Source organism: Zootoca vivipara, chromosome 3 (assembly GCF_963506605.1).
Source record: "Zootoca vivipara chromosome 3, rZooViv1.1, whole genome shotgun sequence".
NCBI lineage: Eukaryota > Metazoa > Chordata > Lepidosauria > Squamata > Lacertidae > Zootoca > Zootoca vivipara.
Genome location: NC_083278.1, coordinates 57,249,994 through 57,267,890, shown reverse-complemented (window position 1 = coordinate 57,267,890; position 17,897 = coordinate 57,249,994). Strand labels below are relative to the sequence as shown.

At 44.7% G+C, this 17,897-nt stretch overlaps 1 protein-coding gene across 1 annotated transcript in view; it reads left to right on the top strand.

Moving 5' to 3' along the window:
* Positions 1-432: 432 nt before the first annotated feature.
* The window catches only part of STX7 (syntaxin 7), a 38,962-nt gene continuing 21,497 nt past the window's right edge, over positions 433-17,897 (top strand). The window contains exons 1-2 of the mRNA XM_035108973.2: positions 433-586; positions 9,408-9,549. Coding sequence (XP_034964864.2) covers positions 9,465-9,549 — 85 coding nt within the window. The 5' untranslated portion in view covers positions 433-586; positions 9,408-9,464. The remainder of the gene's footprint in view (positions 587-9,407; positions 9,550-17,897) is intronic.

The following is a 17,897-nucleotide window of genomic DNA, read 5'->3' as shown; positions in this document are numbered from 1 at the left end:
CATGCTTAGATGCAGGCTGACGCAAAAGGAAACAAGAAGACAGATCAATTTACTTATTTAAAAGCATTTATAAACTTATATTTTTTTAAAAAAAATCTCTGTGCTGTGTGCAATACAGAAAAACACACAGCCCGAAACGGATCAGACAGCAGTATAAAAACACGTAAAAGCAAATAAAACAAAACCCCAGGGGATTTGAGCACATCAAACAGAGTCCAATCTTACGGGACCAAGGCAAAAAAAGAAGTCTTTTCCAAGACGTAAATTACAAGAAGACCTTCCACCAGCATCTCCATATATTTGTTGGGTGTTAATTCTTTTAAAACAAACAAACAAACAAAAACCCCTAGATCTTCTACTCTGAAAACTCAGGCTGCACATTTCATCAAGACGGGGAGGAAGGGGGCGGAGCCTGTGGGCCTCGCCCCGCCCCTTCCCGGGAGCCGCTCCGTCTGCTGCAGCAACGGGGCGGGGCTGCCTCCCGCGGGTCAGCTGAGCGAGCAGGGCGACCAAGTCCGGGAGCAGGGCAAGGCAGGCTGCCCTCTTCGCCCCGCGGGGACGCGCCGACAGGCCACACAAGCTGCGGGTAAGGCGCGCCGGGAGTCCCCGGGCTGGGGGCGCGCGCGTCGAAGGGCGTCTCTTTCTCGCTCGTTCGCTGCAGCCGCTCGGCGTGCGTGGCGGGGCTCAGGTGGGCGCTGCCCTGTCGCAGAGCAGCCGCCCTCCCTACAACTCGGACAAGGGGCGCCCCGTCGGGCGGGCAGGTGGCTTCCGCGTGGAGCGAGCGAGCGGAGGGCAGCCTGGCTGGCAGTTCCGCATTCCTATAGCCCCTCGCCTTCCCCGCCCCGCGGCTCACCCTTCCCTGCCTCGGAGGACGGCTCTCTCCGCATGACGGCCTTCCTTCTCCCGGCCGCCTGCCTGCCTGCCTGCCTCCGCGGCTTCTCGGGAGTCTCCGCCGCCAACCCGGTCGAGCGAGCCGCTCGCCTTGTTTTTCCGGAACTGATTTCCCCTGCTTTCGGGAAGTCATTATGTGGGCGGGGGAAGAATAAGGGCTGCCTCCCCCTCTCTGAGATACGTGTGTGTGTGATACACGCGTGTGCGTGTGAATGAGCTCGCTCTGCGTGTGCGCGCGCTGATGGGGATGAGAAACCAACGCTCTTTTCTGGCTCCCTGGAGCTCCTCCTCCTCCTTCCTCCTGTGGCTGGAGGAGCCCATCATGTGATAGCGATAAGGAATCACAGGGTTTCTTTCAATGGGGGCTTTCGGAGAGATAGTAGTAGGCGCGCGCCGATGTGTGGATGGGCACCCGAGGCCGCGTAATGCGTGGCAGCTCCTGCAGCGACACATTTCTTGGCGGAGACCTCCTAAGGAAACCACATAGGCTTTAAACAGCAGCTCTTAATGCTTCTCTATCTGGACTGGCAGCAATCTCTTGCGATTTGGAGGAATATAGTTATACACACAAAACATTTAACGCCCATGGTTTCCCTTAATTAATCCTTTGGATCTGTAGTTTACCTCTATGGCGCTACAATTCCCAGCACTCTTAAACGGCAGTTCCCATGATTCTTTGGAAGAAGAAGGTGTGTGTGCTTTAAATATATGTTGTGTACTCTGCTGTCCAGGCAGTTGCTCCTGCTTCTTTCTAGCTTCCTATCTCTGCCTTCTGCCTTACCCCTCGCCAGTGGGCAGCAGCCACTGCTGCATGCCACTGGAAGATGCAGTACTGGGTGGAGGGATGAAAGGGCTGAAGGGCTAAATGAAAATACCACCCTTGTGGTTAACCATGCCTATTGAATGCAATACCAGCTGTGCACACACACCCCCACTGTAGGAGACAAGTGGCAGAGGGTGGGGAGGATTTTAGTGAGGAAAGGATAGATGGGAGAAAGTTAACCAGTCCCTTCTCCTCTTGTTCCTCTGTTCAAACTTGCAGCATCCTGAAGCTGCTTTTGTTTTAATAAGAGAAAATACGCTGGGGTGGATTCTTTCCTCAGGAGGCTTCATTTTATGAAGATGTGGTGAGAAGTTTTTTGAAGCTGTGGCGTGAGTTCTTGCAGCTTTTGAATGCTTGCAGGAATGCGGGGTAGTGACAAGTTGCTTGAAAAACTGGTATGCATCTCTGCCACTGTCGATGCAGTCTCCCTTCCTAATAAATACAGTGGTGCCTCGCTAGACAAATTCAATTCGTTCCACGGGTCTTTTCTTATAACGAAAAAATTCGTCTAGCGAATCCCATAGAAATGCATTGAATTTTTATTTATTTATTTTTTGCCCATAGGAATGCATTAATTGAATTTCAATGCATTCCTATGGGAAACCGCGATTTGCTAGAGGAATTTTTCATAAATCGAATTCGTCTAGCGAGGCAACCTCCGCTCGAAAAATCCTTTCGTTAAGCGGAAATTTCGTTAAGCAGGGCATTCGTTAAGCGAGGCACCACTGTAATTGAATTTCAATGCATTCCTATGGGAAACCGCGATTCGCTAGACAAATTTTCCGTAAAACGCATTCATCTAGCGAGGCAAGCTCCGCTCGAAAAATCCTTTCGTTAAGTGGAAATTTCGTTAAGCAGGGCATTTGTTAAGCGAGGCACCACTGTACGGTGATTTTTAAATTTCTTATGGATTGAAACTAAATCTCATTTGGGAACTATGAAGCCAAATATTGGAAGATCCAGGGCAGATAAAAGAAAGGAAGTAGGAAGATAGGGGTGGTGGGGGCGGGCTACCCCGAGCAGTGAGCTCCTAGAGGTGCCACAGCGGGCACCCGCCCCACCCCCAAAACATGCACCCCGCCCCGGAACGTGTGTCACACCCCTCCAGGAGGTGCACCACGCCCCCAGAACGCGTGTCATGGCCCTCCGGGAGGTGCGTTCCACCCCCGGAACGGGCGCCAGCCCTGCCCCCGGTGCTGGAGCATGAAGCTCCGCCACTGAAAGAAAATATTCATTCAGTACATTGTTAAACTATGGAACTCTTTCCTGTCAGTAGTCAGTGATGGCCACCAACATAGATGGCTTTAAAAGAGAATTGGATAAATTCACGGGGGAGAGGGCTATCAATGGCCATTAGCCATGATGGCTGCGTTCTGCCTCCACAGTTTGTGGCAGCGATGTTTCTGAATACCAGTTGGAAACCACAGGAAGGGAGAGTGTCATTGGGCTTGAATTCTGCTTGCGGGTTTCCCAGAGACCTCTGGCTAGCCACTGTGAGAGCATGATGCTGGACTAGATGGGCCCTTGGCCTGATCCAGCAGGCTCTTCTTGTGTTCTTAACTACTTAGCAAGTAACCTCACAGAATCAGCTGGAAGGGACAAGGAGGACCACCGAGTCCAACCCCCTGCAATGCAGGAATATTTCACCCAACGTGGGGGTCGACCCACAACCCTGAGATTAAGTCTCATGCTCTACCGACTGAGCTATCCTTGCTATGTCAAGAATGTAAAACAGATGAGGTATTGCTGACCGTGAGTCTATATCTTCAGTAGGGTCTGAAACAATTAATGTTATAATTCAGTTAAGGACACTTCTTTTTCTTAAAGAAGGATAAAAGTTGCCTCTGTAACTCTCTTACGTCTTGTGAATGATCTTAAAACTTGGATCGCATACATCCATAAAATATCCTAGGATCTGTCCAGTACGATGCATTGTTCTAAAATAAAACTGGGCTTGTTGTACTTTTGGATTGAACTGATGGTGTGAACATCTCTGAGAAAGCTTTCTAGGTGGCTGAGTTTACCAATCTATTACTGGTACTTTTCTTAGACTGCAGTTATATGAAAGAAAGATCCTACATCTAGTACTGCAACTATTTAATTGCTTTTAAATTCTCTGGCTCCTTGGAAGTCATCTTTGAAAGTCCTATCAATTACGCTTTGAGTCCAGTGCAGTGTGTACCTTCAATTGATGGTACCTTATGGGTGCAGAGAATCCTGGGATGTTGTGCTCTGACCATGAGATTCCCAGTAAGAGAGGCATTAACCACTATGAGCTGGTAGAGCATGGGTCGGCAAACTAAGGCTCTTGGGCTGGATCAGGCCCAATTGCCCTCTGATTCCGGCCCGCGGACGGTCCTGGAATCGCTGCTTGGATTGGCATGATCTGCACCATTATTATTTTTTGGCGTCATTCCCCCCCTCACACACACCGCAGCGGCCCCTCCTCCCTCCCTCCTCCTGGCTTCTCCCTGCCCTGCGAAGGAAGGGAGCTGGGCTTTGATTGGTGCCAGCAGCCAGCCAATCCGAAGCCTCATTGCCTGTGCGCTGGCCTCTCCATCCATGACCGCGCTGTGATGGCAGCAGCTTTGGCCGGAGCTTGGCGTACATGCTGGCCCCATGCCTGTCATCCAGGAAAGCTGGCCCGGAAGGGAGAGGCGCTGCCACCACCGCCAGCTCTCAACGCAGGCAGAGTGGCGGAGGAGGTAGGAAAACGGGGAGGGAGGGGCTGGAGGAGAGAGAGAAGCCCCCCTCTGCCGTGTGCCGTGCATGCACACAAAGCAGTCCGGCCCACCACAAGGTCTGAGGGGCGGTGAACCGGCCCCCTCCTAAAAAGTTTGCTGTCCCCTGTTGTAGAGGAATAACTGTCCCTAAACTGTATTCTGAGTGTGTTTCTTTAGGATGCTCCACCCTAGGGTTGCTAATCGCTACTACTTTTGCAAAACAATCTCAAAAGTTGGGCAACAGAGTCTCTTAAATCTCCCATGCCTGCGTAGATCTACTCCAGCAAGTTTCTTTCCACAGGATAGTTAGGTGCACCACCCAGTTGTGCTAGAAACCATAAATCTCAGTGCAAGACTGTGGGACACTTCAGGCACTTTAAAGTCAAATTGAAGAGGAAGTACCACCAGCTGTGTGTGAGAGGTGATGTTGCAGTAAAAGGAACCGAAAGAGGAGTTAAAAATAGAATTGAGCTCTACCTCTTGAAAGTTGTCCCATGGGAAACCATTGGTATTGCCCTGAACATGGTCCAAAGCCTGGACTCCTGCTGGACTGGGCTGCCTTTCCACAGAGATGGATTTAGGGCAGTGCAACCGGTTCTGCTACACTGGACACCAAGCCTAGGGGGTGCCACAGGGCATTGCAACTATGATGCAGTGAATTGAGAAGAATGAAAGGCACTGAATTTTGGTCTCACACAGCGTGTCGCTGAAATTTGAAAGACCACAGCCCACTTCTGCTCTCTGTACCTGGCTTGATGATTCCAGACTATTCTTGTTTGTCTCCCGATCTTCTTGGAATTCTTCCCAAGCTTGCTCTTCATTATCGTTACATATTTGTACCTGCTTTTCAGGAAAGTGGTTTACGAATTACTGGTGGAGACCATTTTAGGCATGTCCAGTGGATGCATGATTGCCGATGTGTGGGTCCTTTTGGATCCAGAAGAAGGTGAAATGGGGGCAGGGTGTAACGGGGCAGGGTGGGGCACACACAAGGAGGGGGAATGGAACCCCTGCTCAAAACGGTTGTGGCCTATCCAAGGTGGCTGACAGACGTGTTCTCAGTAAGTTGTTTATGATCTCAGCCAGGGTGGGTTTTCATGTATAGCTCTACCCTAGAGCAGATGATCACACTTCCATGCCCTATAATTCAGTGGCCCCTTCACAAATTACAAGCAGTATGGAGAGGTACTGAAGCTATCCTGCTTGCCTCAGGATCATGTTATACATTGCGCTCATGTTTCAGCACCGATTGAGCACTGAAGCTTATGTGCACAAACCTCTACAGGAGCTTGAACCCTGCACTCTCAGCTCTTGCAGAAGCCAAGGCCCATAGATGTCTACAAATATAGACTTTTTCCTCAGTGCATGGGAGAGCACATACCTTTCATGCAAAACATCCCAAATTAAGTCCCTAGCATCTCCACATAAAATCCTAGTTTGAAACCCTGGAAGACCCTCAGTGTAGACTGAGTTAGATGGGCCAACAGTTTGATTCTTTGTGAGGCAGATCCCTGTGTCTCTACAGAAATAGCACCATTTCTGACCTACTACAGTCGTACCTTGGTTTGCAAATGCTTTCCGAGCCAAACATTTCGGCTCCTGAATGCCAGAAACCTGGAAGTGAGTGTTCTGGTTTGCAAAAGTTCTTTGGAATCCAAGCATCCAGTGTGGCTTCTGCGGCTTCCAATTGGCTGCAGGAGCTTCCTGCAGCCAATCGGAAGCTGTGCATTGGTTTTCAAATGTTTTGGAAGTCGAACAGACTTCTGGAATGGATTCCGTTCGACTTCTGAGGTACCACTGTACTTCCATGTGTTTTAAAGAAATTTGTGATTTTACAGCTAACAGGGAGTACATGTCTTTTGTGCCTGTGTATCAGTACCAGAATGCAACACGGCAATCTTTGGATGACCATGTGGCCACTTTGCCACTCCAGTCCTCCTCCTGCTGCACCGCCCTGAGCTAAGCAGTGGTTTGGCTTCGTGTGTTGTCCAAATCCTGGACAGTTCATGGTTTGTCTGTAGGAGACAAACCATAAGTTCAGGTTCAGACATTGCACTAAGACAAACCATGGTTTAGCACATACCATCAGGAGGACCAGTTCAGGAGTGCAGCATCCATTATCTTCTCTGTGAAAACCTTCACTTGTGCACCTTCATGCTAAGCCATGGTTTGGCTTACCATTATGTGCAAACCGGTTCTGTGCATGAGAAGCTGGTTTTTGCAGTTAGCTGTGTCCTTATCGTGGGGCTGTTTATGCAACGTAGCAAAGAGTAGTTCCGAAGTAACTGTCTTTTATACACTTTCATACAATGTAGCAAAAAGCTATTTCAAAATTACAATCTATGTTAAAACACTGGGATACAGTGGTACCTCGGTTTACAAACACAATTGGTTCCGTACTTAACCTGAAGTGAACTTTCCCGTTGAAAGTAATGGAAAGTGGATTAATCCGTTCCAGACGGTCCGTGGAGTACTTAACCTGAAGCGTACTTAACCTGAAGCGAACTTTCCCATTGAAGGTAATGGAAAGTGGATTAATCCGTTCCAGATGGGTCCGCGGAGTACTTAAACTGAAAATACTCAAACCGAGGCGTACTTAAACCGAGGTATGACTGTATCTTTATGTTGAGAGAACATTTACCGGTAAATGTTGGTCAGGACTCAGGAGGCTTTGCGAGAATTCCGAGTGTAACAATGGGAAAACGTGAGCAGAGGAAGTTCAGTCTTACTGTTATCATAAACATTTATTTGTATGCTGCCTATGCTCTCATGGCACAGAATCATAGAATTGTGAAAAAGTTACATAATTCACTAAGTTACAAAATATAACAAGTAGTTAAACAACAAGTTACTAAAAACATCTCATAAAATGTACTGTGAAATTAAATCCCCTTATAATATGTTATAAGATCTAGCAATAAAATAAAGGTAAAGGTAAAGGGACCCCTGACCATTAGGTCCAGTCGTGACCGACTCTGGGGTTGCGCGCTCATCTCACATTATTGGCTGAGGAAGCTGGCGTATAGCTTCCAGGTCATGTGGCCAGCATTACAAAGCTGCTTCTGGCAAACCAGAGCAGCACACGGAAACGCCGTTTACCTTCCCGCTGTAGCGGTTCCTATTTATCTACTTGCATTTTGACGTGCTTTCGAACTGCTACGTTGGCAGGAGCTGGGACCGAGCAACGGGAGCTCACCCCGTCACATAATTCCAATAACAACAAAAAAATAGCTCACCTCCCAAATGAATGTGGTGCTGTTCCTCCAAGGGACTTGGAAAACCATCCAAATGATTCTCTGAACATGGTCTACAATCCAAACAGCTTGCACTGTCATCTGCTTAGCTTCACATAAGTTTTAGCCCTACAACATCTGGAGGGCCATAATTCCCCATCCCTGACCAGTGCCTTCAGAATATTCTCTCTCAAGCTGTTCCTGCATCTAGAGCTTGTGTGCATCTCTGCACAGCTCCTATTACAAGATGGAGGTGCTAGTGTAGTGAAATAGATGGTCCATGGGGTTCCTCTTGTGGCTTACGCTGGCTCTTTCTGTAATGTCTGAGGCTGCTCATAAAAGGAAAGGCATTGTCACCTTCATTGTTGTGCTTTAACAAAAAGTAACCCATTGCTCTTCAGGGCTTTGAAGGTAGCATTTTGGACAGCCTCACTCCTCACAAAGCCCATGGTCCTAGAGACAGGGCTTTTTTCTAGGAAAAAAAGGTGCCAGAACTTGTTAAGCTTTTGAAGGGAACATCTCCCCTGAAAAAGTGTCTATTCCTACGCCGCTGCCCATAGCCTCTGTAATGCCATGCTGCCATGCCGTCATGGTAAAATGCTAAAGAGGTGCCAGAACTCAGTTCCAGTAAGTTCCGGCTGAAAAAAGCCCTGCCAAGAGATATGTATATGGGGGGAAAGAACTATACTGCCATGTGGCAAGTGATTTGGGGATGGAGAACCTGGCTTATGGGTGAGTGTCTATTGAAATCACATTTCAACCCAGGAGTGTGAGAAGATGCCCAAATCACCAATTCACCTCATTATTCCTCCTCCACGCAGAGCCGATTCACAGCCCCTATTTTTATTCTCTTTTTCTTCATGGAGTTTAAAGGACAGAATATGCTTCCTCCCACTTTTATTATTTTCACAACAATCCTGTGAGAGCTGTGAAATTGAAGGATGGTTACTGCCCATAATTATCCAGCAAACTTCATGGCCAAATTGAGGTTTCAATCATTCTCCCCAGCTGAAGTTGATAATTTTACCCACTCATAGGGTATAGTCTATAGCAGGGGGGGGGGCAACTCCCAAGAGACTGCGATCTACTCACAGAGTTAAAAACTGGCAATGATCTACCCCCTTTTGGGGGGGTTCAGGTCAAAGTTGTTGGGCTTTTTTTAGGAAGAAGGAAGGCCCATGGGGTTGAGTCAAAGTTGTTGAGTTTGTTCAGGGAGGAGGTAAAATGTTGAGCTTTTTTTTAGGGGAGCCACAGTTGTTCAGCCTCTTTGGGAGGAGCCAATGATCTACCAGTGATCTACTGCAGGCGTCTAGTGATCTACCGGTAGATCACGATCTACCTGTTGGACATGCCTGGAGAGTGTCTGTCTTGATTCATATAAGCTGCAAGCAAGTTTGTATGTAGAAACTGGCATTCTCTGTGTTGACATCCTTCCAAAGTTGCCTCTTTTCTTCTCTACTTCCCCTTATGTATCAGCATTACTAGCCTAGTTATAAACAGAGTTAGCCAGATGTCTTAATTGCACTATAAACCTCTTCTTTACTGCACTTTCAGATTTCCTTCCTAGCCTTTCAAAATCTAACTTGCTCTGCAGATCATTCAAACAAAATAGGAGGTACCATAGGAAGGGCGATTAAAAAGGGTGATTAAAGTTTAATTTGAACATTTGAGGTTTTTATGACGCATTTCCTTATCCTGTGTAACTTCTTTTTTAAAAAATTCTCTTTATATTTTCAGGTGGCATTATTGGTGAATCTTTTGTTTATGACCTAGTGTGCATCGTCCCAATCAGCTATGGCGTACAATGCAGGCATTGCTGGTGACGCTAACCAGTTAGCACAACGTATCACTTCAAATATCCAGAAAATCACACAATGCAGTAAGTTCCTTCAAGCTATTCCTATTCGCAAATGTTCCTGTCCCTATATGTTTTATTTTTGTCATGACAGGTTTAGGAGCTTTGGGTGAAATCCATTGTTTTCCAAGCAGACTTCTGTTTCTCTCTCTCCTCCTTCGAGCCTCTGCCCAGAGGACCACCCAATATTTCAGACTAGATTTTGGGTGGAGGGGCGGCAGAGTGGAAGAGACAGAGAAAGTCTCTTAGTACAAGCAGTCATCTGTTCCACTGGTAGATAGGCACAGTATACAGTATTGCCCTTTATTGACAAGATCCTTAACATCTCAAAGGTTTGGGCAAATATTAGTTTTATGTCAGTTTTTAAAATTCTGGACTTAGTTAGCAAAACCTTCAGCAGTTCTGCAACTATACTTCAGTATCTGGTTTCTGGTCAGGTTTCAGGACCTAGTCATGAATTACACACCTTACCTATCTTATCTGAAGTCTGTTGTACATATTTCTGGGCGGTGAAGGATTGAATTCAGAATGGCCCAGTACTAGGAAAAGGCAGCACAAAATTGCATGGTGTGGAAAGGTGTGTCTAAAAATAATGTACCTGAATGGTCTTCAAAAATCCTCTGTTGATATTGCCTGCTATGAGAGTACTTTGGTCATAAGGCTATGTTTTGTAGAAAAACGGTTATTGTTGGTTTGCATAAATATGTTGGCAAGATTCCCCCCTCTCCCAAGAGAGCCATATTAAACTGTCGTAGAAACGAAGAAATTGGAAGAGAGTACTGTGGCACCGTAAAATACATCTTATTGTCACATAGATTTTCATGGACTAAAGTCCACCGGGCCAGATGAATGTGGAGGGAAATTCATCACTTTGAGAATGGTGCTAGAGATCATGAGTGACACACCATTTGCATGTACATATTATACATATTATACTTTATTATTATTATTATTTTGCTAAACAAGTTTAGCTTTGGGATGATCTTATCACTGCATACCAACAGGTTATTCTTCAGCTGTGAGCAGGTGGCTTGAATCCTCATTAAATTCCATACTGTAATTATTGTTGTGACCTTGTTAAATGCATGTGCAGCAAGCTCCAATGTAGCATGATGAAGAGGGCACTTTCTGGTCGCCATGCCCTTGCTTCTCCTTTAAATGATTAGGAACTGTACCTGCTGACTTATCTCTTCCTTCCTTCCTTCCTCCTCCCTTACTTTCGTCAGGCATCCTTTGTACTGGGCCACTTATATTTACTCATCTCTAAAAGATTTATAACGTCATAATCCTTGTGTGTCACAACACACCGCCTTCTGTGGAACTGTGTGTCGAGCCACACCTTCAGAAACAGTAACTGTTGAAAGCCCTTCTATATGCGTTCAGATGCTCTTCCATCTGAAAATCCTTTCGATAGAAAGCTATCATGCTGGGGAAAATGGTAGGCCTGAGGCTTTCTCCCTCACGTGTTAATTTTGGCTAGGCAGAGTGTTATTGATGTGGGAAGCATTCAGTCTTCTCCACTAAGTCATGGTAAGAAATCTACCAGTAATTCCAAAGAACAGTGTCAGACTGTTTCTGAATGTGTGGATTGCCTGCTTCCCTTTCTTATATACCTTTTCCTCAGGGGTGGGGAACCATTATATTTGTCAAGGACTTACTGTACTTATTTATTTATTTATTTGATGATTGATTTATATATCGCCCTTCATCGTAAGATCTCAGGGCAGTTCACAGAATAAAATGCTGGATAAAAACATGAATGTAAGGAAAACAAAACAGCAAAACAATACTACTGCTACTACTACTACTACTACTACTACTACTACTACTAATAATAATAATAATATATTATTTATACCCCGCCCCTCTGGCTGGGTTTCCCCAACCACTCTGGGCAGCTTCCAACAGAATATTAAAAATACAATAAAACATTAGTCATTAAAAACTTCCCTAAACAGGGCTGCCTTCAGATGTCTTCTAAAAGTCAGATAGTTGTTTATTTCCTTGACATCTGATGGGAGCGCGTTCCACAGGGTGGGAGCCACTACTGAGAAGGCCCTCTGCCCTTCTCACAGACACATTTAAAAGGCTGTTGAATATTAATCAGCCCAAGGCCCAGTTGAAGAGCTACATTTTTGCCTCTTCTGTAATGAAGACGCCAGACGAGTCTCTCAGGGGAAGAGCAATCCACAAACAGGGAGCCACTACAAAGAACGCCCATTTTCATGTTGCCACCCTCAGGATCTCACATGGAGGAGGCACATGAAGAAAGGCCTCAGACGATGAACACAGAGTTCAGGACAGTTTATATGGGGAGAGGCTACATTCTCTTGGGGGTAATGTGCTACTGGGGGGGGGGGTTGTATTCAGGGCCGGCCCTACGGCCAGGTCGGGTGGCGCAGGCCGCCGGGCCGGCAGGGGACGCCATGCTGCTACTGCGCCCGCCAGCCACGTGGAGAAACGGGGCGGGGGGCGCCCGATATGCTTAAGATGGCCCTGGTTGTATTATGCCACCATAATACCCGCTTTTCTCTTCCTGGCTCTCATTCTGCCACACCACCTTCTCAGTGCTGCTGGGGAAGAGACATGAATATAGCTTGAGGGCAATGGGTTTCCCACTCACGCAGGGTGGATTTGATTTAAATCAAACTGATTTAAATCACGATTCAAATCACAATTTAAATCACTAGTCAGTAAGGCTTGATTTAAATCATAGTTTTCTACATAAAGACTAATTCTTGCTGGTATCTTTAATATGCAAGTAGATGAAGATTTTTAGAATAACAACTTTTCATATTAGTTTTTTATCCCCAGTTTAATAGGTTAATCATTCATATTTGGACAACTTTACTGTTGTACTTAGGAAGGAGAAAAATAATCATTACCTTAATAATAACAATTTAAATAGATTTATTCAACTGAAACAATAACATTACAGCATATGTTATTTGCTTAAAGAAACATCCATGTTTGCTAACTAATTTGGCTAAACAAAAACAATATATATATATTTTAAGAAACTTAGACTGTCAGCCCAGCCTACACATGAAAAACTTAAATACTGTCCACTCCAAACAATCAGAAAAATATTGTTTCTATTCTATTCACTGAACTTCTTGAAACTTAGCACTGAAGGGGTTGTTTCTGTATTCATAGGTTTGTAGAACAATAGGATTAAGGTCTTTTTCTCAACTCTGTTCATGTTATAACATTTTTGCTGTGAAGAAGAGGCATGTGATCTCTGTTGAGTCAAATTCAGTTTTTTTGAGAACTGCAAAAGTAAACCAAGCATCTGTGATAATATCTTGTAGGCAGAGAAACTGCCCAATAATCTTACAAAAACCTCTGGAAGAGCATGACATTGTGAATGGATTGATGGAATTTATTTACCCAAAAAATTAAACATATACAACCTTATTCTACATAATTAAAAACCTAATCTTTATTTCATGATGGAATAACCTTTGGATGGTAATATATTTTCCGCAAAAGGCGTTTTATTTTTAAAAAATCCGATTTAAATTTTAAAAATCTGATTTTTTCGATTTTTTTTTTTAAAAAAGCATTGATTTTTATGCACCCTGCACTCACGCTTTGCTTAAATGACTGGTGGCTGCTGCTGCATTTGTTTCCCCTCTGGCACACACAAGCTTCTTCTACCAGTTTGACTCATCTTGCTTTATGTGGCAATGCCCAGCCCCTTGGGAGGTCCCCCACTTCTGTGTGATGAAATTCTGAAAGGGAAGGGAAGCCACATGGGCAAGAAAGAATCCTGTGCACTTATGGTTGGGCTGGCAGGGCAGATGCTGTAGAACTGGTAAAGATGAAAAAGAGGACTGAGCGCTAAAAGAGCTTGGGGTGGGAGCATGATGCTGTTTGGAGCTGCTTCAGAACGTTGGCAATTGATGAAATGTGCATATTACTTCATTAATAAGAACTGAAACAGCCAGTTAGATGGTGCCCCAAGTTTTAAACACTGAGATGCTTAATACTAAAATAAAATCTTGAAATGGGAGGAGGCTTCAGAGGGGAGATCCCTGAGTAAGAAATGAAAGGAAGCAAAGAGCTTGTCACCCATTTCTTTCTCTGCAAAATTGGTAGGAAGCATGGAAATTGCAAAGCTCGCAGCGGGAGTACTTCTCTCAGTAATTTCTCTTTGGGGTTGTCTCAGTCCATAGGTTGCTGATCTAGGGACTGACTTGCCAAACAGTGCTGCTTCTTGGTTTTCTGCCCCTTTTCCACTTCAGGACTCTGGGATCGCCAAAGTCCTTGAATGAAAAGAATGAATGACTGCTAGAAAGTGGGAGGCCCCTTAAACTCTGTCAACATTACAATCTATTTAACCTTGGTAGCCTAATCTGTTAACTTCTGAAGCATTTTGGTTGGAGCTAGATTCACATTGGAATGCTGTGTGGGTCAAGGGAGGAGAAAACAAATTACTAGTACTAGGAATTTGCTGTCAGAAAAATCAGCCCACATGGATGATGTAATCACTGCTCTAGCACCCAAACTAGATTATTACGAAGGTTTTGCCTTAATGACTAAACAAGACAAACAAGTTCTAATGGTGTGACTTGTTTCTCTTTTAATTGGACAATTGCTTTGTGCAAATGATACATCAGGCCTATGTGATGTGTAAGGCGTTCATTACAATGCAACTTTTATTTTCAGGTAGCGAATGCAAAGTTCTTGTGCTCTGGGCATATAAGGGATGCAGTTCTTATTTAATACATTTTGCATCATTAACCAGAACTAGAACTGCTTGGCTTTTGCAAATAGGCTACATGATGTGCTAGGAGGCTAAACCCTGGAGTTGCTGGTCGTAATTGAGCATAATAAATGCTCCAAATTATGAGGTAAAGGCCGACACTTTTTCTTTGAACCTGCTATGTTGATTGGAAAACTGGGGCAGTTATCTTCTTTAAGGTGACTATTGTGCAGTGATGTGAAAGAACAGCAAAGCACCTACATTTGACTATAGTCAAAACCTTCCTGTATACCGTTTTTCTTCTCCCATTCCAACTAATGTCGGTTGAATCGTACAATAGAGCAGTGTCCTTCAATCTCAGGTCCCCAGATGTTGTTGGATTGCGACTTCCATCATCCCTAACTATTAGCTACTAAGGTGACTGGAGATGATGGGAGTTGTAGTCCAACAACAGTTGAATTTATTTATATACTTTATCTATTTATTGAATTTATGTCTTGCCCTTCCTGTAGAAGAAGCCCACTCCCAAAGAATGCTGCAGTAAAGGGCAATTCCTTCTCTAGCTGATACCCGTTAACATCACTGAAGATTCTTCTCTGTGGAGCTCGATTAAATTGTAAAAATAATAAAAATAAATCTGACTTGTAGGACCATTTTCAGCCAGAAAATAATACATAAAAAATCAATTCATCTGGTAGAACAGGAAAACCCTATATGCAAGGAAGGGTTTGATAACTATCTCCTACGTCCTAGGTGACTAACGGAAGTATATGTGGGCAGCTGGGCTAGAGGGGGAAAATGTGGGTTAGTAACTCAGAAAACTGATGGATATCTGCTTGTTTCAAGAGCACCTTTTGCCCCCCCCCAAAGTTGGCTTCAGCAGTGTGTGCTAAACTGGTAGGAGGAAATACAGAAGGAAAGAAGAGAGAGCAGTTGGAATGGAGGAGGGACATGCTGAGAGAGGCTGTTGATGCCTGCTTTCCATGGCTGAGATCAACAGGGACATAGCTGGGCCCTGTGAGAGAGAAAAACAAGTGCTTGCTGTTTAGAAGAAGTCTGTGACTTCAAATTGAAACTAGAAGGCACAGCTCCACTTTTGCAAGCTGCTGACATGTAGTTGAGGAGAAAGAGAAGGTCCAGAACTTGTTTGTGCTAACATATATATTTATTTTTAATGAAACGAGGTCAAGAGAAAGGAAAATGCAAAAGGCCTGCTCTTAGAGCACCGCTGAAAAACTTGAACAACTTGTTGCACAGTGCATCCTGCAGAGGGCAGTATTGGGTAACTTTTCTAAGCTAAACATTGCAAGAATCCTAGGTGCTAAAATAAAAGCATAAAGAAAAAGACAAGATGTAAGAACATCACAGCTCAGTGGCTTTAAAACGATCTTTCCAATTAAGCTTCAGTTGTCTAAAGTCTTAATTAACTTGGTCTGCCCTAACTAATTTTTAAGTTAGGTTGTTGTTGTTTGATCAGTTCAGGACATGAATAAAGGGAGTATTGTAGCTATGAGAATATCGTAGAATTGTAGAGTTGGAAAGGACCTTGAGGATCCTCTAGTCCGACCCCCTGCAATGCAGGAATACACAGCTGCCCCATACGGTGATTGAACCTGCAACCGTGGCGTTATCAGCACCATACTCTAGCCAACTGAGCCATCCAGGCTGATCAGATGGAACCTCTTCCTTGTGGATTAACTTAGTCTTTGATTATGAAAATGACTTGGTATTCCGTTTCAGTCTATGAACTTGGTGTTTTGTGTTAAGATGGTAGCGAGCCTCTAGCATAGATGTGCAAGGGGTTACATAGGCAAGAGTTGATAGGATCATCTGCTCTATGTGGCGTGCAGGGCACTCACTCTGCATCCTGTGCGCTAAATGCAAGGGGTTCCCCATAAGCCTTTAGCGCCTACAATATAGATCCACAACGACAAACACTTTCCTGTTAGTGAATTAGGATGCTTATGTCTGTGCAAGTGAGCTATATCCCTATTCCAGGGTCAGCAGCCTTTTTTAGCCGTGGGCCAGTCTACCGTCCCTCAGACTATGTGGTGGGCCGGACTATATTTTTTTTGGGGGGGGGAGAACAAATTCCTATGCCCCACAAATAACCCAGAGATGCATTTTAAATAAAAGGACACATTCTACTCATGTAAAAACACCAGGCAGGCCCCACAAATAACCCAGAGATGCATTTTAAATAAAAGGGCACATTCTACTCATGCAAAAACATGCTGATTACCGGACCCTCCGCGGGCTGGATTAAGAAGGTGATTGGGCCGCATCCAGCCCATGGGCCTTAGGTTGCCTACCCCTGCCCTATTCTAACCACATTTCTTTGTAACTAAAATTCATTCTGCACATCTCAAAGGGCTTTGCACTTGTGCCTTGTGGAACAGTAAATGGCGCCTGAAAGTCAGCTACTTTATGAATGGATATAATGGCCTGAGTTCCACTGAGTGTGTGATTTCCTCGGGCGTATGCTCCCTATAGTAATGCCTAACTTCCAATTTGCTGTTTCTCCAAAAATAAGGTGTAGCCATAAAATAAGACGTAGCAGGATTTTTAAGCGTTCAAGGAATATAAGCCATACCCCCAAAATAAGACATAGTGATAGGCGCCAACAGCAATGCCGGCCGCGGCAGGAGGAGGAGGAAAAAATAAGACATCCCCTGAAAATAAGCCATAGTGTGTTTTTTGGAGGGAAAATAAATATAAGACGGTGTCTTATTTTCGGAGAAACACGGTACTAATAATGGCTGGGACGTGGGCAACCTAGGTTCAAATCCTGCTCAACTGTTCATATGCTGTATGGTTGAATGAGGGCTGCTCTCAGCCAACCCTACCTTTACAGGGTAGTAGGATACTACTGTTCTCAACTTTGGCTCCACATACTGAGTGAGCATGTGGCTCACAAGCCATGGGCGCCACCCCCCGACACCTGTATGTTTGGAACATAGGGGGTTGCTTTGTCCAAAGTCACACCAGTTGTCTCCAGGGTTTCAGGAAGAGGGTGGGAAAGACTTGGGATTTTTTTTGGGGGGGAATCCAAAGGGCACCCAGGATATTACAGGCTGACTAGCTTATCTTCCCCTCTGAGTGAATTGATTTGAAGCATTCTTTCAAAGATAATTTTTATCAAGCATATAGGTGGACAAGAATTAACGTAGTATCTGCAGAGGCAACTTCTGTCTCAGTAGCCTCTAGGAGCTGTTTGCCTCCACAAACAAGTAGATGGGGATGATCAGGTAGTCACTAGTGAATATTGATAAGCTTAGAAATCACAGGCTAAGAGGAGAGGTAACCTTATGAATCAGTAACTAGCTAAAGAACAGACAGCAGAGAGTAGGAATAAGCAAATGTAAGAAGTGGGCTGCCTCCAAGGATTTATATTGGTTGCCAGGGCTTTTAATTCATTGGTAAATGATCTGGAATTAGGGGTGAACAGTGAGGTAACCAAGTTTACTGATGACACCAATTTATATAAGGTGGTAAAATAAAATTAAAAAGCGATACTGAAGTCCTCCAAAGAAAGATCTCCAAAGAAAGAAAGAAAATTGGGGAATCAGCATTAAAATGGCAAATGCAGTTCATTCTAAGCAAGTATAAAGAGATGTGCATTGGGGCAAAATAGTAATAATCTCAACTTCAAATATACCGGTAT